The sequence below is a fragment of the Papaver somniferum genome, chromosome 2 (assembly GCF_003573695.1).
Source record: "Papaver somniferum cultivar HN1 chromosome 2, ASM357369v1, whole genome shotgun sequence".
In the NCBI taxonomy this organism is placed as follows: domain Eukaryota; kingdom Viridiplantae; phylum Streptophyta; class Magnoliopsida; order Ranunculales; family Papaveraceae; genus Papaver; species Papaver somniferum.
In genome coordinates this window covers 210,637,786-210,665,525 of record NC_039359.1, presented here as the reverse complement: position 1 = coordinate 210,665,525, position 27,740 = coordinate 210,637,786, and the positions used below count along the sequence as shown (strand labels likewise).

The window sequence follows — 27,740 nt, the reverse complement described above, 5'->3', positions numbered from 1 at the left end:
TTTTTCCGCACACTTTTTCTTGATTTACAACACTTTTTGGCTAATCTAGCCCATAAGGGTTAGCCTTAGGGGTGAAGTAAAGATGTATATAATCTTTTCCTATGTATTATTTTCATTTTATTTTTTGGGAGGTTTTCTCTAGTTTCTCAGTTTTTTTTTTACCGTTCTTAAAGAAATTCTTCTTTCGCTTCAAAAGAGAGAGTGAGATAGAGATTTGGTTGCTTTAGGTCTTGTTATGGAGTGGGGAGATTCAAGATATGGAGGAAAGCTGCCAGATCTGAATGTAGAATGGGCAGTAAAAGGAGGCGGCGGTGATTGTGATCTAAAAAGAAGTTTTGGAGGTTCAGATGATAGAAAACTTGAACTATCACTTGACTCACCAGGTGAGCATATTTCATGTATGCCTTGGCGTTCAGATGGTTCTCTTTGCAGGAAAATATCCAATTCTGATAACGGTTGCCTAATCAACATAAACAAAAAACCCATTTCGATTCCATTCACTTCTCAGTACAATTATCTAAAAAAACAAAAACTTCTCAATACCTTGGTGTTAGTAGATACACGGAGAGGAAAATATGTTGCCCAAATCCGGGATGGAAGTATTAAAGAAGGCAACATAAGAAAACGAAGACAAGGTATATAAGAAAAATGATCTTCTTTTTATCCATGATTCTATAATGAATTTGATGATAACACTCATGTTTTTTTTTGTGCTCTAGTAATAATACTTTGAGTATGAGATTGCTAACTTTTATTTATTTTTTGTTCATACTCAATGGTGATGTTTGTGAACAGTTTATCTTGGTAAGTTCCAGAATAATTACTATTTTTTTTTTTAATTTTATTTCCCTTGTTTGTAACTTTGTAAGAACATTTTAATCTGAAGAAATTTTCAATCAGGTGAATATGATGAGGAAGATAAAGCAGCCAAGGCTTATGATTTAGCTGCATTGAAGTATTATGGTCCTACAACTCCAACAAATTTCCCGGTATGGAATTCAAAAAGAAAAGTTCTTAATTAATTAATTTTTCCAATTAAGTATGGTAATTAATTTCATGTCTTTAATTGTATATTCTTGAAATTTTTGACAGTTATCCATTTATGAGAAAGAACTCAATGAAAAGAAGAACATGAAGAAGGAAGAATATATAGCCACCATAAAAAGGTATACCTATCTGACCACAATTTATGAGTTTTGGTACACATCTCGATAGTTTTCTGAAATTTTCTGAAAATTAAGATTTCAGTACTGAAATTGTTGTATTGGCGTGAGTTTGAAACGGGTTTAGTGCACTAAATAAAACAATTAATGCTATTCAGAAAGCATTGTTATTGAAAGAGAAAATTGTTAATGGTGCAGAAAAGTAGTGGCTTTTCCAAGGGTGCATGAATGTACAGAGGAGTGAGTAGGTCTGGTGAAACATGGCAAGCTCAAATTAGTGTCCCAAACAAGTACTTGTGCCTTGGAACTGTCGGTAATCCCTTTTTTCTGTACGTTTACACTTTATACTTCGTTCATAACCACTAGCGAGAATGATAAGATGGAGATGGAAGGGTTTAATTGTGCCAATGAAGACCACTAATTACATGTGCGTGTATTTATCGACGATTGATTGTTGTGTTTAATTATTTATAGATACACAAGAGGAAGCAGCCAAGGCATATGATATCGCAGCAATAAAACGCCGAGGGGCAAGTGCAGTGACAAATTTTCCTCTTAGTAACTATGATGTTGATCATATATGTTCAAGTTTGACGCTAATTGCTGGTGATATTGCGAAACGTCCATCGCCTCAAAAATCTTCGTCGTCTATTGCCACCATCGAAAACGAGTCAGGTGTAGTACCCAATTTGGCTTTATGCCTTTAACAAATGTTTAGCAGTCAACTGATGTATTTGTTATTATAATGTGATCTATGAGCTCTGAAAACAATGCTCCTGGTGTGATGATCAAGTCTCAACCAATTGGACTATTACAGGATGCGATTAGACAATTTTATTAAAAAAAAAGAAGTATATACGTACACTACGAAGAAGGGGTTCAAAAACAGCACTCTAGCTTATAAAACCCATGTGACCTGTCAATATCAGTCATGAAAACATGTTTGGATAGCAATTATTTTAACAGGTAATTTGTGTTACCTTCCCGAAGAAGATCATAATCTACGTTACCTCCCGTGCAAAGATAAAATTAGTGAAACCTCCCCTCATGCCGGTTATATGAGTCAGCAGTTTTGTACAGCTGGACTAAAATATACACGTGGTGCTTAGCTGTCAAAAACATCATCATCTTCTCAATCTCCCTATTCTAATTTATTTCTGAAAAAAATAAAAATACAACAATAATTCTTTACGTAGCGAGAAATGAAACCACGCTTACGTGTCGTCGACGTGGAGGAGAGATCCTCTGAAAATGCATCTGATTTTTCTGACAAAAATCAGAAACCTGTCTCTTCTTTGTAGCAGTTCATTTAAATATTTTAAGCCTCATTATGTTTCGTCCGTTAGATGTAGATCTAGATTTTCTTAGATAAGGTTCAAAATTAATTACTGAATCTCTATTCAGTTCTATTCATTCTCTCTGGTTCAGCTCTTGCTAACCAGAAGATTCTTCGTCTTTATTATTCTAAAGAAGGGTTCACTTTCATAGTAATTTTCATCCTACAATGGAAAGTAAAAAGAAGAACTACAAAGAGGTAATACTGTGATCATAGTTTAACACCCTAATTTGAATTTATAAATTCAAAATCACAGTATAAAGTTTGAAATTAAAATAATAGTCTCTATTTCTTATGAAAATAGATTATTAATCACTATGTTTTGAGAATGTTTAATGGTTACTCTTTACTTTAAACTAAAATCATTTGGATTAACCTAATTCGTATGTTACAGGCCATATCTTTGTTTTTAAATTATAACCTAATTTTTTTCAAGTAGTCCTTGTTGTTTGACATGCTTGTTGTACTGTTGTTTACCAAAGTCCAAACTTTATTATGATATGAATTCCTGTAATTTTTGTCATGCAATTTATTTTGCCGTAATGTTTATTAAAATTTCAGTAATTTCTAATTAAGTTGCCCTAACAGAGACTTACATAGCTACAAAATGATTTGTATGCCGGATGGACAATGATGTGGGATCGAAGGAAAGTGATTTTGGGTTGGATGAGACTCCTAACGAAGATGGAAGAAACCGTAAGTGTGATATAGTAGTGCCAAAAGTAGGAATGGAATTCGATGAGGTAGAAGAAGTATATAAATTATATAGAAAATATGCAGCTGGAACAGGATTTGGATGTAAGACACGCTCGTCAAAGAAAGATGAGGGGATATTAAGGCATGTAACATATACTTGTGTTAGAAATGGCAAGCATAAAACAACATCAACTACTCCATTCGAGCTTGATCCTACCGGAAAATGTGAATGCAAGGCTAAGTTATCAGCAATTTTGGTGTAAATCTTAAATAGCGAATCACTGTTTTTGTTCCCGAGCACACTCACATGACAAGCTCAAGTAAAACTCGATTCAAGAGATGTAACAAGTTGATTAAGAAAAGTTTCAAAAGAAAAATATTGATTAATGATAAGGCAGGACTTGAAATGTACAAGAATTTCAATATATGTGTAGCTGAAGCCGGTGGAGTGGAACACCTTACATATGATGAGAAAGACCTTAGAAACATGGTTGCAAAAGAGAAGCGTTTGAAACTTGGCGAAGGAGATGCTACCACACTTATAAATTACTTTGAGACAATGCAAAATTTGAACGAAGATTTCTTCTATAGAATAGACTTAGGCGACGATGGTCGCTTGAGGAATGTTTTTTGGGCAGATAAAAGGCACAGAGAAGCATACAAAGAATTCGACGAAGTGGTTACATTTGAAACTACCTACTTGACTAATAAGTATGCGATGCCATTCGCTCCCTTTGTTGGGGTAAATCACCATGGACAGTCGACTCTATTTGGATGCGGATTGATTTCGAATGAGGAAATTGATACTTTTGTTTGGTTGTTCCAAGCATGGCTCGATTGCATGAAAGGAAGTGCTCCACAAGCTATACTTATGGGCCAATGTAGTTCAATGAAGGTTGTTGTTGAGAGGGTATTTCCGCATGCTAAACATAGATGGTGTTTATGGTATATCATGAAGAAGATACCCGAGAAGTTAAGTAGTCACAAGAAGTATAGAAACATAAGGTGTAGGTTGAAAAGAGCCGTCTATGATACAACATCTCCAACTGAATTTGAACAAAGTTGGAGCGAGATGTTGGAAAAGTATCCAAAGTTGAGATCAAGTAGATGGTTGAATACATTGTATACAGAAAAACATCATTGGGTGCCTTGTTATGTGAATACAACTTTCTGGGCTGGAATGTCGACTACGCAACGAAGTGAAAGCATGAATGTCTTCTTTGACGGGTATGTTCATTCAAGAACTACTTTGTCAGAGTTTGTTGAACACTATGACAACGCTATAAGAAGCAAAGTTGAAAAGGAACTTAAGGCAGATGCTAGGTCTTTTTCAAAAGTTATTCCAACCACAACATCTTATGAAATAGAGGAACAAATGCAAAATGTGTACACTATAGAAAAGTTCCAAGAAATCCAAAAGGAATTGACGTAGAAGATATACTGTGAAATAATTGACGTTCAAGAAGAAATTCAAGTTGGTATTCAAGTGACAAGATATGATGTACAACAAGAAATTTGGTATTACAAACTACCATTTGTAGAAGATGAAGACGGAAATTCAACAGATGAAGATGCTACAGAAGCTGCAGATTCAGATCAAGAAGATATTTTTGAAGTAAATAATATATCGACGGTAGAAGAAGAGGAAGAGCTGAAAAATTTATGAAGCGTGTTGTTTTTAAGGTTTGGTATGAAAAGGATGAATGCAAAGTGAATTGCAGTTGTTGTATGTTTGAATTTCGAGGATTGCTTTGTACTCATGCGCTGTATGTGTTACTCCGTAACAAAGTAACCTCAATTCCAGAACGTTATATTTAAGGAGATGGAGAAAAAATGTGAAATTAGTGCATTCAAAGGTGTCTTTGAGTTCTGATAGTTGGCAGCTAACTCCCGAGGAAAAGCGTTATAAGGAGTTGTGTGAATACTTTACAGAACTTGCCGATATAACATCTCGAGATGATGATGAATGCAATGATATAAAAAAATGGATAGGCGAACAGTTGAAGTTGAAACTTATAACTGAAAAAGTTCCAAATACCGCGAAGGAAGTGATTCATACAGAAGTGAACAATGTTATAGAAATACAAAACCCACGTGTTGTTCCTACGAAATGCAGGCCATGTAAAAACACCTTGAAGCCTAAGGTACACAGGAAAAAGAAAGCAAACAAAGGAAAAGAAAATACTGAGGTACGGTATTGCTGATCTATTTGGGCGCATATTTTTGTTATCATTCATTACTGAGTTATATGTTTGTTTTGTAGGTTTTGCAAGAAGTGCCGACGCAACAAAACATAATGAGTACAGTTCAAACCAGAAATATCAACCTAATTCATGAACAATATCATCAGTATCAGGTAAGAATATATGAATGGTGTTTCCATCTTATTATGCTCATCTACGTTCCTTTTTTGTTTTATAATGCTAGTTGATAGTTATGAATTAGTCAATCAGTTTGAAATGTAGCAAAAAATTGGGCATAGCAAAAATCTTCATCTAATGGAGTTAAACTTGCAGCTTCATACAGTTGGACAATTTCAAAATACCCAAAATATGCAGTTTGGAGTATCGCAGAGTTACATAGTTGGATATTCGGGTGTGCCTCACATTTCACCTTACGGGAAGGTTGTTAATGTTGCACCTCAACAATTGGATAACATACTTTATGCAGCTACATACGGAGGATTTCAACTACATGAAGGAGCAGAAGAAGCTAATGTCTATCACCTTGCATCGTATCCTGAGTAGCGTTACAGGCCACTCTAAGGAGATGCGCTTTGCATAATGATGAAATTTTAAATGAATGTTTTGTTTTTGAAGTTGACATCTACTGGAAACGAATATTACATGTTCCAGCTTTTTGGATTTTTGGGTCAACTTCCGATAAGTCTGTGTTTTATAATTTCCAATAGTGGGGAAGTTTAGTTATGTATGACTCTGTATAACCAGTCTACTGGAAACTCACATTACATGTTTCATCCCTCTGGATTTTTTGGGGTAACTACTACTGTTGTTTTCTGCTACTGTTGGGTAACTATCTTAGTTGAAGTATTTTCGTTTTAAGTTAGTTGTTAGTTATTAACTACTACTGTTGTTTTCTGCTATTATGGTTCATTCAAGGACCAACCAAACCCTTAAGTAGATGTCATAATACTCAACAGTAATTGCTAAAAAAAAAAAATTCTTCGAAAAATATAAAATTATCATTTCAGAACTGATAATGAATTACATTCGAAGTCTTGTCTTCTTACGACTATAAGGTTGTTCAATTGACAGTTTCTTTCGTTATTGTAATTACATAACCAACAAACAAAATAATTGATAGATTGAGATTCAAATATCAGTTTGATCGAAAGATTCAAGATGTAATTCAGGTTCTCAGTAGCGCATAATGTGTCAATTCCTAGCTCAGCCAAAACAGCATCAAGTTCTGCAAGTTCCTTTTCCTTCAGCTCCTTCTTTAAAAGCTGCCTTCTGCTCCTTGGGTGGACAAGGTGTCTGGGTCATCTTCACCACCGGATCAGCATGTACATGAACATCATCATCGCCTAAATCAAGACCATCATCTTCACTTTCACTTTCCTGGAAATTTAGGCAAGTGTTTAACAATTATGAGACGCTGTGCAAGAGTAATTTACAAAAATATGCCATGACTAATAGAAAAACTATTATGCACTAACATCATATAACAGTCATGATTATTTCCATGTTGCTTCATCAATAAATAGCCCAAGTCATAGTGAACAAATTATTTTAGATATTACTTCGTAGTCTTAAAACGTTATTCCAAACAAATGAACATAACCGATGAAGTCTGCATCTCTTTCACATCAAGTTAATTAATTTTGACATGGTGCATTGGCAATAAGCATTAAAGACAGCTTTAAAAGCAAACGCAACAGCATGTTAAGGCCCTGCAAATGGGTATTCCTGCTGAGATCACAACATCATCATACCTTCTAATCTAAATAATCAAATTCTCAAAAACTCTGACAATGAAAACCTTAGTAAATACATAACTGCATCCATATGAACCTAACTTAACTCATATGCAACTCCCCCATTCAATTCTATTTAGAGTTCTTCTAAGTTCTAACTAAACAAGTTTTTAATCTAAACGGGTCTTTTCATTAATCTGATAAAAGTCTAAACCAAGTTTTCCTTACTTGATAGCAGCCTTAATCTTTTAATCTGACCGTATGCCTCCTTCTTCTCAAGCACAGAGACATCAATAGTAGGAACATGGAAAACTACTCCAGTTAACTTACCATTTAATGCAGGTAGCACCTTTCCAACAGCTTGTGCAAATATATATGAAAGGTTAGATGCAGCTTGCTAGCAAAGCATAAATAAACTTTAAAATCAAAAGATTCCAATCATTTGAGAAACAACTTCAAGTCCCCTTAATGTAAAACAATTAAGCCATCACAAACCAATTCATTAACGCTAAGAGAGCAAGGAAATTTGCGGTTCAACTGGCATAGACACAATGTTTGAGATTCGAGGCTTCAATTCTGCAAAAATAGGAAAATAACAAAGTGAAATTAAACAATTAATATAAATTAGACAACACAAAAAGATTATATTGCTCTAATTTATTTCAAAAAAAATAATCAGTGGATGAAAATAGAATGAACCTGAAAAACATATAAGGGTGTTGAAGAACAGAGACCGAGTTGTAGAAAATACAACGAAATTGAAATTGAAACCGAACGAGTCTACATCAAACAATTGATTTTAAATGAACGATTTCTCTTCTTATTTCTTCGATTTCACTCTTAAGTACTTAGATCTGGAGATTTAAAGCAAAAGTTTTGAAGAAAAAAAAATCATAACAACCACTGTTCTTACTCCACATATTTGAAGATTTGTATGAACTCTAATTTTCTTCAAAAAAATCTTAATTTGAAACGAGGAAGAACCCTACTTTTGTTTTCACTTCTCTGTTCTTCTTCCCTAAGCGGCATCAAAAGATGTGGAAGAAAGAAGATGGATTTTACTGCAATTGCAAATTGATATCTCTGGTGCCGTTGAAATTAGAACATGAGTTTGATTTGAATCTGAAATCGGTAACATAATTGTTTGAACTGGTCATGATTGATGGAATTCTGGGTTTTGGATTGAAAGTTAAGACAATACTTGAATGATGCGTTTGATTTGATTGTGAAACAAGAAGGTTGTTAAGACTCGGATGAGTTGAGTAGATTGGGTTTTATGTGGTTGGCAGCTAGAGTTCGAATGGGTAGAGTTTGTGGCTATGGAGGGGTCAAGAAGGTTGCTGCTGGAGAGTAGAGATGAGTGATGTTGTTTTGCAATTAAGTCTGAAGTAGAAGGACATGGCACGAACACTGGCTATGACTGTGAAATGCAGAATGGGTTGGTTTGTGGCTCAGAATTGAGATTGTTTGCTTGCTGCTATGTTGGCATTAAAGGGAAGAAATGATAATGGATTTGAGCTGCAGTTATGTGATTGCAGTTGAAGGTGAAGTGTGGGAATTTATGTGGTTGATGGTTGCAGCTAAACTGGTGCAGGGACAAGAAGCTGAAGATGGTGTGTATCTGAGCTTAATTTGTACTGTGGACAGGCAAAGGATGATGTTAGTTATGAACTTAAACAACGCAATTTTAGATGTTTACCCTGCTACTCAATAAATGTATTTCATCGGGTAAATGCATCAACAACAACGATTTAAAACAAGGTTTGTGAGATTAATTTTTGGGTTACTATGGTGTCCAACTTATCAAGGTAAGATCATCCAATTTCAAATTTAGGTTTCATCTATGGTGGTCGTTGAAACCACTAGTTTCGGTCACGGTTTTGATGGAAACAGAAAATGGAAGGATATTTTCGAAAACTCAAGGTCCACGTGTATATTTTAGTCCAGCTATACAAAACTGCTGACTCATATAACCATCCTTGAACGGAAAATGTAATGAGGGAGGTTTCACTAATTTTATCTTTGTATGGGAGATAACGCAAATTATGATATTCTCCAGGGGAGGAAATGCAAATTACCCGTTATTTTAATTACAAGTAAATTAGTGTTTGGGTCATAGATTTCAATATGGTTTAGGATTTGGGTCTTAAGTTTGTCAATCTTTGAGTTTGGGTCAGTGACCGTTAGTTTAGCCGAGGTAATGATGGAGAGTTGGGGTTGTTTGTTTAAAGCTTTTGTCGAACATTTTATTTATCGGAAAATGTGTCATTTGTCCAAATATTTTTAAATCACGGTTCAGATGGACGAGTAAAAAATAGTTTGGGTGAAATGGCCAAAAAAAATAGCAAGGATGAAACTGGATTCATCATAGCTTAAATTTAAAAAATAGCAAGGATGAAACTGGATACATCCTGTGTAAATTAAAAATAAGAAAAAATATTTGAAAATGGGCACGATGAAACTGGTTACATCCTGCCTATTTTTATATTTTTGTCCATTTAAACAGTATCAAAATCTAACTGTCCATTTCACCCAGGAATTGTTGATTTTGGTCTTTTTAACCAATTTTGTGTTTATTTATAAGCTTCTTGCAGTTCATAAAGAACAATTAATTAGGGGATAAAAAAAAGAATTGGGGGATATTGATTACTTCCCCCAACCCATGGTGTGTGCTAAGGGGTGATTTTTGTGTATGAAAATACTAAAATACCCTTTGATTAATTAAAAAACATTATGAAAACACCATTATATCCTTTCTCCTAAAACATTAAAATCAAAAACCATATTCATATATCCCCCATTTCAGTACCGGCACTGACCTAGGGTTAGGTTTTGAAGAAAAAAAAATTCATCGTTCTTCATCGTTTTTCGTCGATTAATCATCGATTCAAAAATTTCTTCGTTGATTAACCTACCCGAATCATAAACAATGCCTCCACGAAATAAAACGAATGCCCAATCGAACTCAAAATCGATTGCTCAACAAAAACAGGAACAAAGAATTGCTTAGATTGCTCAAGAGCAAGAAGAAGAACAAGCAGCAGATTCTTACAATCAACCTCTCGCAACCATGGCTTCTGTGAGAAGGTAAGTGATTTTAAACTACTTTATGAGTGTTTTAATCGATTTACAGCAATGGGTTTAGGTTAGAATCGCAAACCCTAATTGAAACAATTGAGTTTCAGTTATTACCGGCACTGAAATATGTATGAATACAAAGCCGGTTTTACCTTCCGGCATTCAATCTAGGATGAATGCAATGCCGGTTTCACTCCGCAGGTTCACCAGAAATTGAATTTTCGATACCGGCATAGAATTTGGGTCGAATTCCCTGCCGGTTCTTGGTACCATCGCAGTCATTTATAATTATTCGTGTATGCCGGTAGTGGCCTAAAAACATACAGGAGAGTGTATGAATTTGTCACCAGTACCGGCATAGACCTTTGGTTTCATTGTATGCCGGTTTATAGTACCGGCATTCTTTTGTAAAAATTCGAGCATGCCGGTAGTGGACTTAAACCATACAGGAGAGTTTATGAATTTATCACCAGTACCGGCATACATTTTTAGGTTGATTTGAATGCCGGCACCAGGTTACGGTATGGAATTGATTTATTTCGAGCATGTCGGTAGTGGACTTAAAACATACAGGAAAACTTAAGAATTTGTCACCTAAACCGGCATAAATTTTTAGGTTGATTCGAATGTCGGCACCAGGTTACGACATGGAATTGATTTATTTCGATCATGCCGGTAGTGTACTTAAAACATACAGGAGAATTACATATGATGACCAGCATTGTCGACAGTCATTGTTTAATGCTGGAACAGACAACCTGCGTGCTTTGTTTCAGTAAGTCAATGCCGGTAGAAAAACTGAAAGTGAGTTGTCTCACATTCATTTCGTGTGATTTTATGATATAGGTCAAAAGCCAAGGAGGCTAAAAAAAGAAAAACTAAAGATGTTGTCACTAAGAGAAGAAGGAAGGACAGTCTTGATACTCCTCAATCTATCCCTCCTTGAGGGAAAGATGAAGGTAGTAAAAAGCGTTTGGGGGCTGAGACAAGAGGGATAATTTGGGAGAGTGGTGGTGACCATAGTCGAGCTGTAATCCATGACCACGATGATCAAGATGAGCAAGATGAAGAGGAAAGTCAGGATGAAGATAATGCGGTTCCTCCAAGTCAATTAACAAGCCAAAGCGAAGTTGGTGGGCCAAGTCAACAACCAACACAAGGCAATGTCAAGAAGGGCAATCGCAAATTGAAAGTTAAAGGTTCCCACCTTCCTCAGATTAATGACATGATACCTGACCTTGAACGTGGTAGAATTTGGGGTGAACCTCCGAAACCGAAAACACTATTTGGATACAAGCACTCGTGGGCTCGTACTATCTATCAAACCTATGTAAGTATTTTTTATCTTGTGCATATGTATTGTTGTGTATTTATGTAAAATATCTTAATTGTATTGTCTCCTAATTGTAGGATCATACGAAGGCTGTGCGTGTTTGCCGAAACTAAGCCGCGGATTGTTGGAAACTGTCCGATGAATGTGAAGAGGTCCAACAAATAGTAATGGAATCTTGTTTATATGCTTTGGTTGAAAATATGTGTGAGCCTGATGTCAATTGCTTCGTCGAAAGGTATCATGGTGAAACCGATACCATGCACTTCCTTTTGGGGAGATGACCTTCATCCCTGATGATGCTCAGAACATTCTAGGCTTGAATGTTACCGGCAAATCAATTGCAGAAGGAGTTGAGTCTCTGGACCTAGAATGGTCGAAGTTGCACGCTCTGACTAACAAGATGTTGGGTTGGGACTACAAAACTTCTGTGGAGAGCTTTTATGAATCCAAGTCTGGTAGGACAAAGACAATCAAGTTGACGCTGCTTAAGAAGTTTGAAAACACAAAGCAAAGAAGTTTGGAGGATGGATGGGACCCTGAAGAAATTCGTTATACTGCCGCTGCATACCTGTTATACATCTTGGGCACTAGGGTATTCCCTGACACTAATGGCAACAGGGTTAGTGCGAACTACCTTCAGTACTTGGATCCATTGGAAGATGTCTATGGGTATTCTTGGGGCACCGCGGTAATGGCACATTTGATGATGGAGATGAGAAGGGCCTCTAAGGCTAAAACCAACCAATTTGTCGGGAATTTCACTCTACAGGTAATTTTGTTTTTAAACTTATGTTATTATGTATATTGTTCACATGTACCCTTATCGTGAACTTAGAAACAAAACTTATTGCTTCACCTTGGAATAGGTGTGGGCTTATGTACACTTCCCCACCTTGTTCAAGGACTGGACCTCCTTGAAGATCAAAGACCTTCCCGAACCCGATACGCCTATAGCTAGGAGATACGAGTTCAACAACACTCCGAAGCCCGGTAACATAGGTCGACTGATCGATATGAGATTGGCTTTGGACGCGATGAGTACCAAAGATGTTGTGTTCGACCCTTACAAGGAGGTTAGAGGAAACCACCAAGTTTTGAGGTTTGGTAACGTTGCATTCTACCATGGGCCGTTGTTCCTTCCAAAAGGATACGTTATGGCCAATCCTACACGTGTGATGCGCCAACTTGGATATAAGCAATTATCACATATCAAGACGGACTCTTTTCAATGTTTTTTGCTTGACCTTTCTCGGTGTTTTTCAACTCCTAATCGGTTGCATGTAGAGTATAATCCAAAACCGGATCCAACAGATTGAAGGGATAGGGAACCACGTCGTTTGGTAGATATTAGTCAGTGGGATAAGTGGGAGCTTGCGGAAAACGGTGATGAGGTTGATGCTGACTACATGGAAGATTACCTGCAATGGTCACATCCTTTTGTCGTCCGCCCGGATGACGTCCAAGTTCCACCCCGGAAACACCCTCCCGTTCCAACTCCCGCACAGGCACCACCTATGATCACCCAACTTAATAAGACCGTTGGATTGCTAGTAAGTATTGTTAATTACTTAGTCGTTTAATGTACACATAATCTTATATTAGCATATATATACTAATTATGTGTTGTATGTATGAAACTAGCGGCGTCGGCTTGGCAAGTTGAGGAAGTAGTTATGTTGCAAGTACGATGAAGGAGTGGGGCTATCCAATGAAGAAGTGAAGGAAGTCGTGGAGAAGCTTGATAAAATTGAAGAAACTGACCCTAGTGCAAGGGATTTGTTCGGTGAAATTAGGAAGAAACCGGCACAAAAGAAGCAAAAGACCAATTGATTAACTATTTAGTTGTGTTTCTTTTTCTGGATGGTGGTTGTTACGTCTTGAACAATTACAAACTTGTTTTCGTTTGTACCTCATGGTTAACTCTTTAGTTGTTTGGTTTGCGTTTAGTTTATGTTACCTGGATTAAGAACAGTTAAGCAGAATCCAGTTGTTTGGTTTGTGTTGAACAAGTTTAGGTTTCGAGTGATTGCTTTATGTTGAACATGTTTAGATTTCTAGTGAAATGTAATTTTTGCAAGATTTATTTACTACTGCTTCCAGCATGGAAAATCTTAGGTTCAACAACGCCGGTACAGGTTCCGGCATGAGGGAAAATTACAGTTCGTTGCCGGTTTCTTGTACCGACAAGGAAATGTTTCATAAAATCATACCGGAACTAGAAGATTAAAAATTTCATGTTCCTGTATACAATTTATGCCGGTTTTATGATTTTTTTCCAAATTTTCATAGTCGACAGAAAACCAGCACTGTAATATTGGTCGCTTCTATGCCGGCAGTCTGCTAGTTTTGAGTAAAAATCCATTTCGAATGTTCTTTTTTTCATTCCTAAGAAGTCTATTACATTGGATTTGATACTTTAAATTAAAACATGCTAAAAACATAGAATGGATTACATTTGGGTAAAGATTAACTATTTCCATCCCTTTTCAACAATTGCGGAACCTTTGAGCGTTTCCCGAATCTGTTCGAAGACATCGTCCGGGATGGGGGTGTCAAGGATCATATTCATTGATTCTTCTTCTCTTTCAACATATTCCTTTCCTTTCATATAACACCCATCACACCCATCGATAGGCTTGCATTGAACCTTGTGGTTTTCTCTTGACTCTTCTAATTCAACAGCTTTGTCAATCCATTGAAACTCATCGCACTTTTGGTGATTCAAACACCTTAGAAACATTCTTCCATTTTCAGCATCATCAGTTTTTGTAATCCAAAACCGGCGAGTCCCATCACAGCTTCTACACTTTGAATAAATAAAAGGACATTCCATGGCTAGATGAGAAGGTGACTTGCAAATTTGACACTTGCAATAATGACTCTGTAAGAGAAGATTATATTAGTTATGCGTCATAGTAGTGAAGATTATATTTTTAGTAATGTTTATTATACTTACTTTGCAAATAGAGCTAGATGATGAATCTCCCATCCCTTGTGAAGCTTTAACCGTGCTTGCTTTCTTAAGAGAAGGATTTTTGTTATTTGGCGGGTGGTTTGTGTAGATTTTTCCCAAGGAATGGGGGGTATTATATACAAATGAATCACCAATGGTCTTATTTTTCAAAAAACTAGCCGTTTTTTTTTTTTGAATTTCACAAACACCGGCATAGTCGCTATTATAGATCCAATGCTGGTTCTTTGTAACGACATTGAATGTTGTTGAGAAGGAAGAAATTTCATCTCTTGATCGGGCCCTAATATTTGAGAATGCATAACATTAAACCCCTCGCCTACACCAACCAATTGCTCATAAAAGCTCCTCTTGTTCACAAGTTGTTCGACCATCCTCGTTCTAGCATATCGGCATGGTGTCATACCTCTACTTACCGTCGTATCAAAGATTCCTAATTGTTCTGTCACATCATGATAACCACAATTTCCATCTCCATCGACATCATCCGTATATACAATACACTCGCGAATAACCTCAGGAAGTTGGTCTATGTAAGACTGTATCTTGGTATGATAACTTCTAATTGTCCTACATATTCTGGGATCCTTATACATCTTCAAATTACCCTTTTCTAACTTGATTATATCCAAACCATCCTCTACAATCTCTACACTTGCACTTTCTTCGATATGTGATGGGAGTCCGTACTTCCTTGGCCTACCCCTTCTCCTTGGAACTAAAACTACATCGACTTTGATATCACTTGGGTTTGTCACCAACTTTGCTTCGTCACCTTGTTGTTCTATGTCACTTGATGATGATACCTTTGGAGGCCTACCCCTTTTCCTTGGAACATCCGCTAGATCGACTATGGGTATGGCTTCGGAATGCATACCTTGTTGTTCTTTGTCACTTGATGTCGATACCTTTGGTGGAATACCCCTTTTCCTTGGAACCTCCTCTAGATATACTATGGGTATGGCTTCGGAATGCTCACCTTGTTGTTCTTTGTCACTTGATGTTGATACCTTTGGTGGCCTACCCCTTTTCCTTGGAACCTCCGCTAGATCGATTATGGGTATGGCTTCATAATGCTCACCTTGTTGTTTTTTTTTCACTTGATGTTGATACCTTTGGTGGTCTACCCCTTTTCCTTGGAACCTCCGCTAGATCGACATATGGGTATGGCTTCGGAATGCTCACCTTATTGTTCTTTGTAACCTGATGTTGATACCTTTGGCGGCCTACCCCTCTTCATTGGAACCTCCGATGAGTTGTCTTTTGGTGTGGATACGGAATCCTTCGTTTGTTGTTGACTTGATAGTGGTTCCTTCCTCGGCCTACCTGTTTTGTTTGGAACCTGCGCTTCCACGAACCTTTGTTCTGAAATATCACTTGCGGTTAGATCTCGTTTCTTACTTGTTGCGCGTTCTCACTAGTACAAAAATGGCCTTTCGTCACGGTAATATGCCGTGTCCAAAGATCTATGGTCACGGTATTTCATTTTTGAAAAACCGTGACCAAAGCCTGTGAGGCCAAAAGATACCATTTGGTCATGGAGATTTCCGTGGCTAATTTGTGCATTACACCGTGACCTCAACCTTATTAGTCACGGCTTTTTATCATACACCGAGACTAATTTGGCTATTTGTCTCGAAATTCTGTAATACACCGTGACTAAATTTGTTCATTGGACACGGATTCCCATATTTTACCGGACCAATTTAGATGGTAAGGTGGGATCCCTTATATTCACTATGTCAATATCGTTGCTCACTAATTACAGGGTACTACTTGGATGATTAGCACAGTTTCGCGCTTTCAAAGAATGAAGTGTGAGAAATAACAAATAATGTAAATGAAAGCTTTCAGCATTGCATCAAGTCAAATAGTACAACGAAAAATCAACATGGTTCATAAATATCTTGATATACGGAATCTGATAGAGTTTTACAAGTAAAATCAATATCGTCAGAAAGTATCAAAACGTATAAGCGCATTATTGCACTTCAATTTGCCTGCCTACTCCAGGTGCTTGTCCAGACCTCCTCCAAACACTTACACTAGGATGTCGATTGGCTGCAAAAGAATATATAGAAGAGACAAATAAAACAAAATGTAAAATTCATGTCACAATGTAAGATCTTATTATATACTGCTGAAGTGTGTTGCCGTTCTTCAAACTTTCACACGGGAGAATGCTAGTTAAGTCACTTCTAGCAATCTTCTGTCATCCCTCGTGCACTAAAGGGAACAATTTTTGCAAAATTACTATGGTGAGAGTTATGCCCTGCAAAACCATATATTTTTATATTAAACAACACTATGTCTGGTAAATACTAAATGATATAAATTCTTATATGATCTAAAAGTAACGCATTAAAACTACTCTGACCTCACAAGTGAAAAACATGGCAACAGTTAGATTAGATACAATAACAAGCCAAGAAAAAAGTAACCTATATCTCACATGAGCGTCTAGAATGGTTCCCACGTATAAGAAATCACATAGGAACTTACCGGTGTAAGGAATAACCAAGCATGTCTGAGTCTTGGAGGACTGCGCCGATCCTATAAGAAATCACATAGGAACTTATCGGTGTAAGGAATAAGCAAGCATGTCTGGGTCTTGGAGGACTGCGCCGATCCTCAATTGCATGCCATTACACCGAGATTGTGCAATACTCAGGTGCGCACATGAGGCTTACCATATATCAATCATCACTAATCACCATTCACCACCTTCCCAGGCACAATTCACTCAAAGCCACCAGCACCCAAATCCAAAAGAAGCATTAGAATGTACATTATTAGGAATTTGACATAAGTGTAAAAACGAGTTGAAAAACGCAAAATATGACTTAGCATTTTCTTATTGAGTACGAAGGCCAGGGTATGTATTTCATCCGACCCATAACATATTATTTTAGAAGCTTCAATTACATTGTGAAATGGGACGCAAACACCACAAAACTGTACATTAATCATAGAAAATGATCAACACTACATCAAAAGTCGAACAAGGTAGGATTAATGGACGAAATGAAAAAATAAATTAAAAAGTGACACACACAAGCTTGATAGGAGGAAGGAACGAAGTGATGGTTTGAAGTCTGTATTTCTCCACAGCTCCTCGAAACTATAAAAGAAAAATGACTAAACCACGGTTGAAGTCTATACAAAAAAGCTAAAAGCAAGCAACCAAAGTTTTTGAAATAAATTTGAATTGATTGCTAATAAAATAAGTCTTAAGATATCCTTATAAAAAAATAAATAACATATCAAATTAAATACATTGGAATCTATAACTTACATGATTTATAGAAAGTAAGTATGTGCCTGGCTGAACCAAATTGACAGGAGAGAACAATTACTGGGATTTCATCCCTTCAACTTGTTCACCTGGTTCTTTAAGTAAAAGATTACTTTCTTCGTACACTAATGGGAACATACTCCGCAAAATTAGTATGTCAAGAGTTACGCCCCTGCGAAGCCATAAATATTTATACTAGGCAACACCAAAATGTCTGGCAAAACTTCAGAAAATAGGAAACATAATTTAGTATGAAAAACAAAAGCCAGCTACCCTGGTTTTCTGCACTTCATTATAACCATTAGAGTTACAGATTCCATACAAGCAGATCCAATATTGTCAACCTAGGTTACACCCACCAACAAACCATTTGAGTATCCAATGAGTATACGCCAAATAAAGTTAGTGAAAAACACGATCAGAAATTCCATAAACAACAATTTTGCGCACTAATCTCAACACCAATACATAGCTACATGATTCTTAAACTCTTATCGCACCATATTTACATATGGAAGACGCATGACATACTTCGTTGCTATGCCTAAGCATTATCAGCAGATCAAATCTATTTATTACTGACCCTTTCAACTATGCAGATATTAATGTATAAGACTGATTTCCGAGCAACAAGATTATAATTGACAAAGAAGAAGGAAATTACTAGAACAAAACTTTCGATAAAACTCAATCCACCCAAACGACTAACTTTCCTACCTTGTGAACTGAAAACCAAAGATAACTAAATAAATTCAAGTTATATATCGAAATCAAAAAACACAGAAACTTCTATCAAACAGAGAACCAACTCTCCCCAATTATCAAAACCCACACCTTCTAGAAAATGATAATTAGATGATCAATTAAAAAAGCCTTCTATTTCTTCCAATTTAAGAGTCTCAGATCCACGAAATTCACAAATTGAATTTGACTGAACTTTCTTAGTATGACAACTGTTAGATTTCAACAACAATAAAAAAAATTTGAATAGATTTGAGAACAACTCAAATTCCATAATATTATTTAGCCCTATGCAATGAATTGAACCTACAAGAGTAATCAAAATGAAGATAAAAATAGAGACGGTAAATTGATAAAAGCAAAAACTCAGACAATAACAAGCAAAAGAAAAGACAAAAATTGAGAACCCATAGCATAACAAATAAGGAAATAGATAATTTTACTTACAGTTGTTACATTATAATAGCTACTATATGCAAAGATCTGATTCCAGCAGGGAGCTCCATCAACATTTGAACACTACACCACCTGTAGACAGTAGACCAAACAAACCCCTAATTATTATTATTTTACAAGACAAGAATTCCTTATCAAAATTGGTCAATCCAAAATATAAACCATATTTTTCATCAAAATAAGAGTTTGAGAATCAGACACAAGAGGGATCTATAGGATTTTACTTCTCGGAGGTTTTATGGATGAGAAAGAAAATGGAGAAGTTGAGAAGAAAAGAAAGTGTGAAGAACTGAAAGAAGTGGAGTAGTGATCGACCAAAAAATAAGAAAAAAACGGTGTTAGAGATCGTGGAATCCAATGCAAGTTGTGGACACGGAGTAAGTCCTGCTCGTGTCGGATTTTAGCTTTTTAGACACGTTCAATTCAGATACCGTGTCCCATAAAACACATGAACAGTTATTGGCACACCCGGTGAAAATGTAGCCATGACATTTATGGACTACGGGGACCAAAACATAATTTAGTCCCGTTAACCTATATCACCGTGACAAGCTCAACCGTGACCAAAAGCCATAATTTTACTAGTGTCTTCTTCACGTTGAGTCATTCCTTTCAATTCTACCCTTTGTTTTCTCCTTGACGTTTTAGTTTGGGGTCTACCTATTGGATCTCCCTTTCCTGGCTCTTCGCTTTGTGTGATACATGGACGAGTAATTAGCCTTAGTTGGCTCAACAAGACTTGCCGGCTTACCGAGGTGCCACGTGTGTAAGCTTCGTAGAATTCCTTTGCTTCGTTCGTATCCCATGGAGATTGCCCGGGATCTCCCGAAGGGGGAGGGTCGAAAGATAGTTGCTTCCAAAACGGATCAATAACCTCAATAGGTATCACTTCTTCATACTTAACAAGAATATGACGACACGGAATCCCCAATGAGGACATGTCGGGACAAATACACACATCACCCGGTTCTCCGTAATTTTTCTCATATTCCATTTGCCTCATCATATGTTTTATTGCCCAATGAGAAACATTGAATTCTATTCCTTTGAGAAACTTACGATAACGAAGAAATTGAGTCATCCTTTCCATTGATATTTTCTCAAAAGCCACCTTGATCCTATTAATATCAGCCTTAAAGTATTGTTCCATTTCCTCGGTGACCGTAACCACATTGCCTTGGCCGGACTGGATGAGATCTTTAAATCTCCCATAAGCGGACTTCGCTTCACTAGTTGCTTTAGTCTTGAAGTGTCTATACCGGTTTGTCCATGCACGCACAAATTTTTCCTTGAACTTATCCAACCATTGAGTCCGACAATACCAGACGGCAGTCGGATAAACTTCTCCAATCTCTTTTCGTACATAACCTCGGTAAGAGACCAATATAATTTCTCCCAATCTCTTAGAAATTCCAACCACTTTTTATGATTTTCTGCATGTTCTTTGTCCACTCGCTCCTTTATCTTGCCTCTCTCATCTTTTTCTTCTTCGAGGGTAGTTTGTTCTTTCGAATATATTCCTCTAGTTGAACAATCATTCTCTTCTTAATATCCTCCTTAGTGGGTTCAAACAAGGCATGACAAGTTTTTATGATATTTTGACTTATATGATATGTACATAAGAAATTTTGTGCGTCCGGGAAGACGTCGGATATTGCTTTCATTAATGCATCATCTTGATCGGTTACGATCACCCTCGGAAGTTGATTTTCCCGAAAGAATAATTTCAATTGTCGTAATGCCCAATGATAATTATAGTCCCTCTCGTTTTCCATTATACACCAAGCTAATGTGAATGTTACCTTATCTGAGGTTTGCCCCACGATGTTGAACAACGGTATATTGTATTTGTTTGTCTTTTAGGTACAATCCATCATAAGAACACCACAACATGTATTTGCCAATTGTGAAAGCAAAGGATGCGAAATGAATATTTGAAGGGGCTTCTCGTCCGGCCCTATTTTCATGATAAGCTTGTAGTTGTAATCCCAAGCCATCTTCTCAAATTCTTGCATAACGGACCTCCCTTCCCATTCCACCCTTCTAATAGTTGTTTGTGCGTTATAAATTGTACGTAGAGAAGACATGTTGGGCTCATCCTTTTCCTTGAAGCCTCTGAGAATTTGTCTCGGTTTGATAAGTGTTTTGGTCAATCTCTTTACATCCTCGAACTCATGAGGTTTCAGCTTCGCAACTATGGAGTGACCAACAAAATCTTTCGGATCACGGTGGTTATGACAGCCACCAAAAACCTCACAATCCCAATTGTTCATGTCATTTAAACGGAAAACAAGCTTAAACGAGTAATCATTCTTCCTCGTACGAGTCTTGTATACCCTATTAGTCTTCTTTGGATATACATAATCCTTTCTCTTGTGGCTATTCTTCTCCTTGTATTTCCCACTTCTCTCGCAAGCCATCTCAAAACGCCTCTTTGAACGCTCGGTATTCCTCATCAACACACACATGTTCTTAAGAGCCGTCTCTTTAGCCCAAGCGATTGCTTCATTTCGATCTATTATTCCCTACATAAGATCAATTTCACATTCGTTAGAAGGTTCATTACTAGCAATCCATTAGTAAAGTATTCTTTGGTCACATATCGGAGGTATTTTATAGTATTCCGACGTATCCTGATAAAGCGGATTTGCATTTGTTGGATCAATATATGTCACCACCTAAAGATCGAACGAAAATTAGTTCCAAACGAAATTAAAACAGTATGCCGGAAACAAGTACCGGCATGCTCGACCAATGTTTCGGCATTGTCGAAATTAGCCAAAACTGAAGACCAAATTTGAAACATATTCCGGCATACATTATTCATTAGACATCAACGCCGGAAAACAAGGTGCCGGCACTGTCGTAATTTATTGTCCCAAGCCGGTACACGCAACCGGCATTCCAATTAATTGATATGTAATGCCGGTATTTATCTCTGGAAACATTTATTCCTGTATGTTTTTTTGTAGGTACCGGCATTGTAAATTTGAAACTCAACAACGCCGGTTCCACTGCCAGCATTCTCGAAAATTAATGGTACCACGTCGGTAACTGGTTCTGGCGTTGATGGTTATTATTCCATGTCGGTTTTTGGGTTTACATGGAAAAGTTTCCTGTATGTCTTTCATGCAGTTCTGGCATGGTAACCTATCAATGAATCCATGCCGGTTTAATATTCCGTAGTATATTCCTTGGTAGGTAAAAAAGTTAACTGCGTACCGACATAGTTTTATTGTAGAATATTATGCCGGATCAATATTCAAATTGGGGGATATCGCTTTACCGGCATGGTCGTAGTATGAATACCATGCCGGTAACGCGTCTGCCGACATGGTATTCATACTACGGCCTTGCCGGCACCGAGGTTTTACAGTTGAAAAAATGGCGGGTTTAAAGAAAAAAAATCGATTTTTCAACCTCCTAGCAGCTTTATCTGTGTATTGGGTATGCTTGCATGTTGTGCAAGTTCACTTTCTTGTGTAGCTTCTTCGAAAAACTCTCAATACTCGTCAAAATCATCATTCAAGGGTGTCGGCTTAACAAATAGTTGCAATCGAGAGTTGTTGTCGTTATCTCCTTGTTGTAGTAGAGCTAAAGATTCAGCAGCTGCAATTCTCTCCTCACAATCATCTTCCATTTTCACAAAATAGTTTCCACTCAAAAATATTTTTCCCTTCTTCTACTCTCACCTCACTCACCCAAATTCAAATAAAACACACACTAATCATTTATCAAAAATCTTAAGATTTTATTAATTATTATTAATCGCTAATCCTGATTAGTGAGGGATAGATTAGGTAATACTAAAATACTTAGATAAGGGGTAACCCCGAATTGATATGTGGAACCAGTTTTTATCCTTTTCTTATATCCCCTAATTCCTTTTTTTTTATCTCCCAATTAATGGTTCTTTATAAAGAGGTATCTCTTTTGCTTAATTTGCTTACTCTTTTACTTCATTCGTAAACTATTCAGAACTCTAAATAAGTATGAAATCATGACTATTCATTACAAAACCAACGACAAATACACAACTTATTGCCTTGTTGGTTGTTTTCTCGTCAAGAAACTTCTCTTGAAACCAAATTAAAATTGAATTTACAACTAACCCAATGATAAAACTTATATAATTTTATAGTGCATTTGTCAAGTATGCCATTAGGAGAGGAAACTGTTACGAGATAAAAATTTAACTACTCTGGTGCAAAGTTACCATAAGAGCCAGTAATGGAAGATATGCATTAAGCTGGAATCAGTTGAGAAGTTAACAAGACCAATATCAGCAACATGCATGATTTTCATAATCGGAATCAAGTAAGATATGGTGGGAGTTTTTTTTCTTTTGTAGGTACGACGAGCGAATGTTTTACAAAGAAGCTAAACGCTTTAAAGGATAAACTGAAAGTGGGGAATAGAGAAGTCTTTGGGAGCATTGATAGGGCTATCGACACGGATTTAACCAAGTTGAAAGAATAGGACGATCTAGAAGATCATAGGGGTATTACCGAAGTAGAAGAGAACATGAAAAAGAAGAAAGTCGGGGGGAGTCGAACTGAGTTTAGGTGAGACAAACTCTGCGGATCGGGCTTCAACTCAAGGAAAAAATTTCTTTCAATTTTTCTTTTTCATTGCTAGTTTTCTCGATTTCAGTCCTAAATCATTAGTAGATCAGGTGTTTTTATATAAGTCAAATGGGTATTAATTTTTCTTTTGATTAAATTAAAATTGGATTTTGAGGAACCTCAAACTTCAGAAAGGGTTTCTTCAGTCGTTAATATTTCTAATTCTTTTGAAAAGCTTCCTTCTATTACTCTAATTGATGATACAGATGATGATAGGTATACTTCATGGAAATTTTCTTTAATTGGTCGACTTGATTTTCTTCGGGTTAAATTTACTGATGCTGCAACTATTTTGAAAAATCAAAGGAAGTTAGCAGGGTTGTGTCAATTGATTCCATTAGGTAATTAGAGTTTCTTCATAATCAAATTATCTAATGAAGTAGATAAACAATATGTCAAGAATGGAAGGTGGGAAGTTTTGGATCAATGACTAAGAATGAGAAATTGGATTCCAAATTTTAGGCCTTAAAATCAAAGAACTTCTTTAGCAATGGTTTGGGGTTCATTTCCCAGGTTTGAGTTTTGAGTATTGGGATGGGAAAACGTTATTTAAGATCTATGACGCTATTGGAAATCGGGTTAAGGTTGATGAAGCTATTCTAAGATATGAAAGTGGATATGCTGCAAAAGTCTTAGTAGAAATTGATCTTGCAAAAATATTTCCTAGTGAGCTGTGGATTATCACCAAACATGAGAGTTTCTTTCAAGATATTATTCTTAACAAACTCCCTAAATTTTGTTCTAATTGCAAGATCATTGGTCGTGTTCTGTCTGAATGTAGATTTTACAATTAGAATAATCTTCAACAACTATATGTTGAGGAAACACAAGTAATAATTAGTCCTACAAGAGTTCTGGATAAAGCTAATATTCAAGAACAAATTAAGTGTTAACAAACCACAGATATCCATCAGTTCTACAAGAATTTTGGACCCTTTTGATATTTTTCAGACTCCTATTATTCAACTGAATAAGGAGGTAATTCATGCTTCAAATACGCAGATACATATCTCTAATGGAATGTTTTGTCCTTTATAAAAAAGAAGAAAAAAATTGAAGGATGTAAAGGAAAAGGAAAAAGAAAAATCAAAAGTCCTGACCACATAGAAAATCTTCCAAATGGCTGAAGATAATTCTATTGAAAAAAGTGTAGTTAAGTATATCAATGGTAAAAATGGATCCGTATCATCTGAACTACTCCCAGTTACTTCATGGTCTAAAGTGGTTTAAAAGCCTTCAACTCCTAAATCAACTACTGCTTCAAGCTCTAATACTAATGCGAACGAAGCGACAATCTAAAAACAAGGTCATCCTCAAATCTCAACAAATACTCAGAATCCAAGTAAGTACAATTTTAGAAAGAACCCAGGGAAAGGAGGCACAAAAGGCCTTCAGCCTAAACAATAAATGTTATTTTTTGGAATTTAAGACGCCTAAGAAGAGCTAAGTCTCATAATAAGTTATGGTATCTAATGAATCAATCTAATCCTTCAATAGTGTGCGTTGCAGAACCAAAAGTAGCTTGTAATTCTTGTTTTTGCAATAAACTGAATTTACCTGGAATGAAAAGCAAGGTAATTCATAATTATATCTATCCCGATTAAAAAATGTAATATATCGTTATTTTGGAATAAAAATTTACCTACTCCTTCAGTAGTTTCCATGTCTTGTCTAATAATTACAATTAGCATAGGTGGTGTTATTATATCCGATGTTCATGCACAAGCTGGAGTTGTTCAAAGAAGGTTTATGTAGTCTGAGATGGAGCAAATTAGTTTGTTAAAGCTTCCTTGACTAGCTACTGGTGACTTCAATGTGATTACTTCAATAGATGAGAAAGTTGGTGGGAAAATTCCTAATAAAAGAGCAATGATGGATTATACTTCATGTTTAGATACTTGTGAACTTATGCAGGCTCCTAAAACAGGGTTACAACACTCTTGGTCGAATTGTCGGCATGGGATCAAAAGAATTTTATACAATCTGGACAGAAAAGTTTTTAATCAATTGTGATTACAAAAATATGCAGATTGGGATTATAAGGTGGTCTTGAGGGTAGGTTCTGATCATGGACCATTACTGGGCGGTTGTGTTAACATTCCTAAACCAATCTTTAAACAATTATGTAATTTTTTTGTTGGTTTTAACAATCTTTAAACAATTCTTCATTTTGCATTTGTTTAACCAATTTGCTGTGAAGACCAAGGAGAGGACAAAACAAATGGAGAAAAACAAACAACAATATGAAATATAGGAAGGCATAAGAAAAGTACATGTTTGTCTTGTTTTTGTTGAGATTTCTTTCCTTTAATGCTTGACAACTCCTGATTCTTTTTTTTTTTTGGTCGACACCTCATGAAATTGGTTGATCCAACGTTTCTCAAAATTAAATTTTCCTTTTACTGATTTGATCATTTGTGTCCGAAGGACACTAGGATATTGTTAGCATACACTGGATGTAGTTATTGCTACCAAAGGTTTAAATGCAGCTAGCTAGTTTTGCATTAGAGTTAATATTTTGCAAGTATATTCAAAAAATTAATGTCCAAGTTAAGGGACTTGGATTTTTTTGCCATAACTACGTGATATTTTTATAGAGCGAATTGATGTGAACCCATCAGTATTGGAATGGCAAATAAGGTGATAATTAAAGATGGTGATAAAGCATGATTTTTGTGCATCACTATAGCCGTGCCTGTGCAAGTCACTTGCCCATATGTAGTTGGTGTACTTTTTAGGGTAAATGCTAAATGAAAAACTATTAGGGTTTGGGGGTGAAAAAAAGATGTATATAATGTTTTTTCTCTTCTTATCTGTATTATTTTCATTTCATCTTTTTGGGAGGTTTTCTCTTGTTTCTCTGTTTTTTTTTTCTGCTCTTAGAAAAATTCTTCTTTGGCTTCAAAAGAGAGAGTGAGATAGAGATTTGGTTGTTTAAGGTGTTGTTATGGAGTGGGAAGATTCAACAAATAGTCGAAAGCTGCTGGATCTGAATGTAGAATGGGCTGTAAAAGGAGGCGGTGGTGATTGTGATCTAAAAACAAATTGTGATGATAGGAAACTTAAACTATCACTTGGCCCACCAGGTGAGCATATTTCAGCTATGCCTTGGCGTTCAGATGGTTCTCTTTGTAGGAAAATATCCAATTCTTGTAACAGTTGCCTAATCAACATAAACAAAAATCCTATTACACTTCCAAAAAAACAAAGAACTTCTCAATACCTTGGAGTTATGAGACATATACGGAGAGGAAAATATGTAGCCCAAATCTGGGATGGAAGTTATAGAAAAGAAGGCAGCATAAGAAAAGGAAGACAAGGTACTGACCAAATTTATGAGTTTTTGTACATATATCTTTAGTTTTCTGAAAATTAAGATTTCAGTACTGAAATTGCTTTATATTCGCAGGAGTTTGAAATGCAAAATAGTTAGGTAATAAAACAGTTTTCCAAAAAATTCCCTACTTTATACGAGGTGTCAGCATTTAAAGCCCGACCACATACTTGAAGTATGTGGCCCGACCACATCGTAGCCGCACCGGTTTGAAATGGGTTTAGTGTACTAAAAAGAACAATTAATATTATTCAGAAAGCATTGCTATTGACAGAGAAAATTGTTGACGATGCAGACAAAGTGGTGGCTTTTCAAAGGGTGCATCAATATATAGAGGAGTGAGAAGGTCTGGTGAAAGATGGCAAGCTCGAATTAGAGTCCCAAACAAGTATATGAGTCTTGGAACTTTCGGTAATCTCTTTTTCTCTGTATGTTTATGGTTTATATTTGGTTCGGTAACTACTAGTGAGAATGAAGACCAGTAATTACATGGTGTCTGTATTTGTGGATGACTGATTGTTGTGTTTAATTGTGTATAGGTACACAAGAGGAAGCAGCCAAGGCATATGACATTGCAGCATTAAAATACAGAGGTGCAAGTGCAGTTACTAATTTCCCTATTAGTAACTATAATGTTGAACATATATGTTCAAGTTCGATGTTAACCGGCGATGATGTTGCAAAACGTCCATCGCCTCAGAACTCTTCGTCGTATGTTGCTGCCATCGAAAATGAGTTAGTCAGTTGTGGTACCAAATTGGCTTTAAGCCTTTAA

General features: G+C 36.4%; 1 protein-coding gene and 1 long non-coding RNA gene across 2 annotated transcripts; one reads left to right on the top strand and one right to left on the bottom strand.

Annotated features, from left to right (window-relative positions):
- The first annotated feature begins 235 nt into the window (after positions 1 to 235).
- On the top strand, positions 236 to 27,740 carry LOC113352724 (AP2-like ethylene-responsive transcription factor AIL1). The gene is made up of 6 exons (XM_026596511.1): positions 236 to 383; positions 796 to 804; positions 901 to 989; positions 1,093 to 1,166; positions 27,261 to 27,376; positions 27,505 to 27,740. Exons 1-6 carry the CDS (start codon positions 236 to 238, stop codon positions 27,738 to 27,740), a joined length of 672 nt encoding a protein of 223 aa, XP_026452296.1.
- Positions 6,462 to 8,426, bottom strand: LOC113354494. The gene is made up of 3 exons (XR_003361917.1): positions 7,832 to 8,426; positions 7,361 to 7,708; positions 6,462 to 6,776 (listed from the first exon to the last, which is right to left on the bottom strand). It is a non-coding gene; the product is annotated as an uncharacterized LOC113354494 (long non-coding RNA).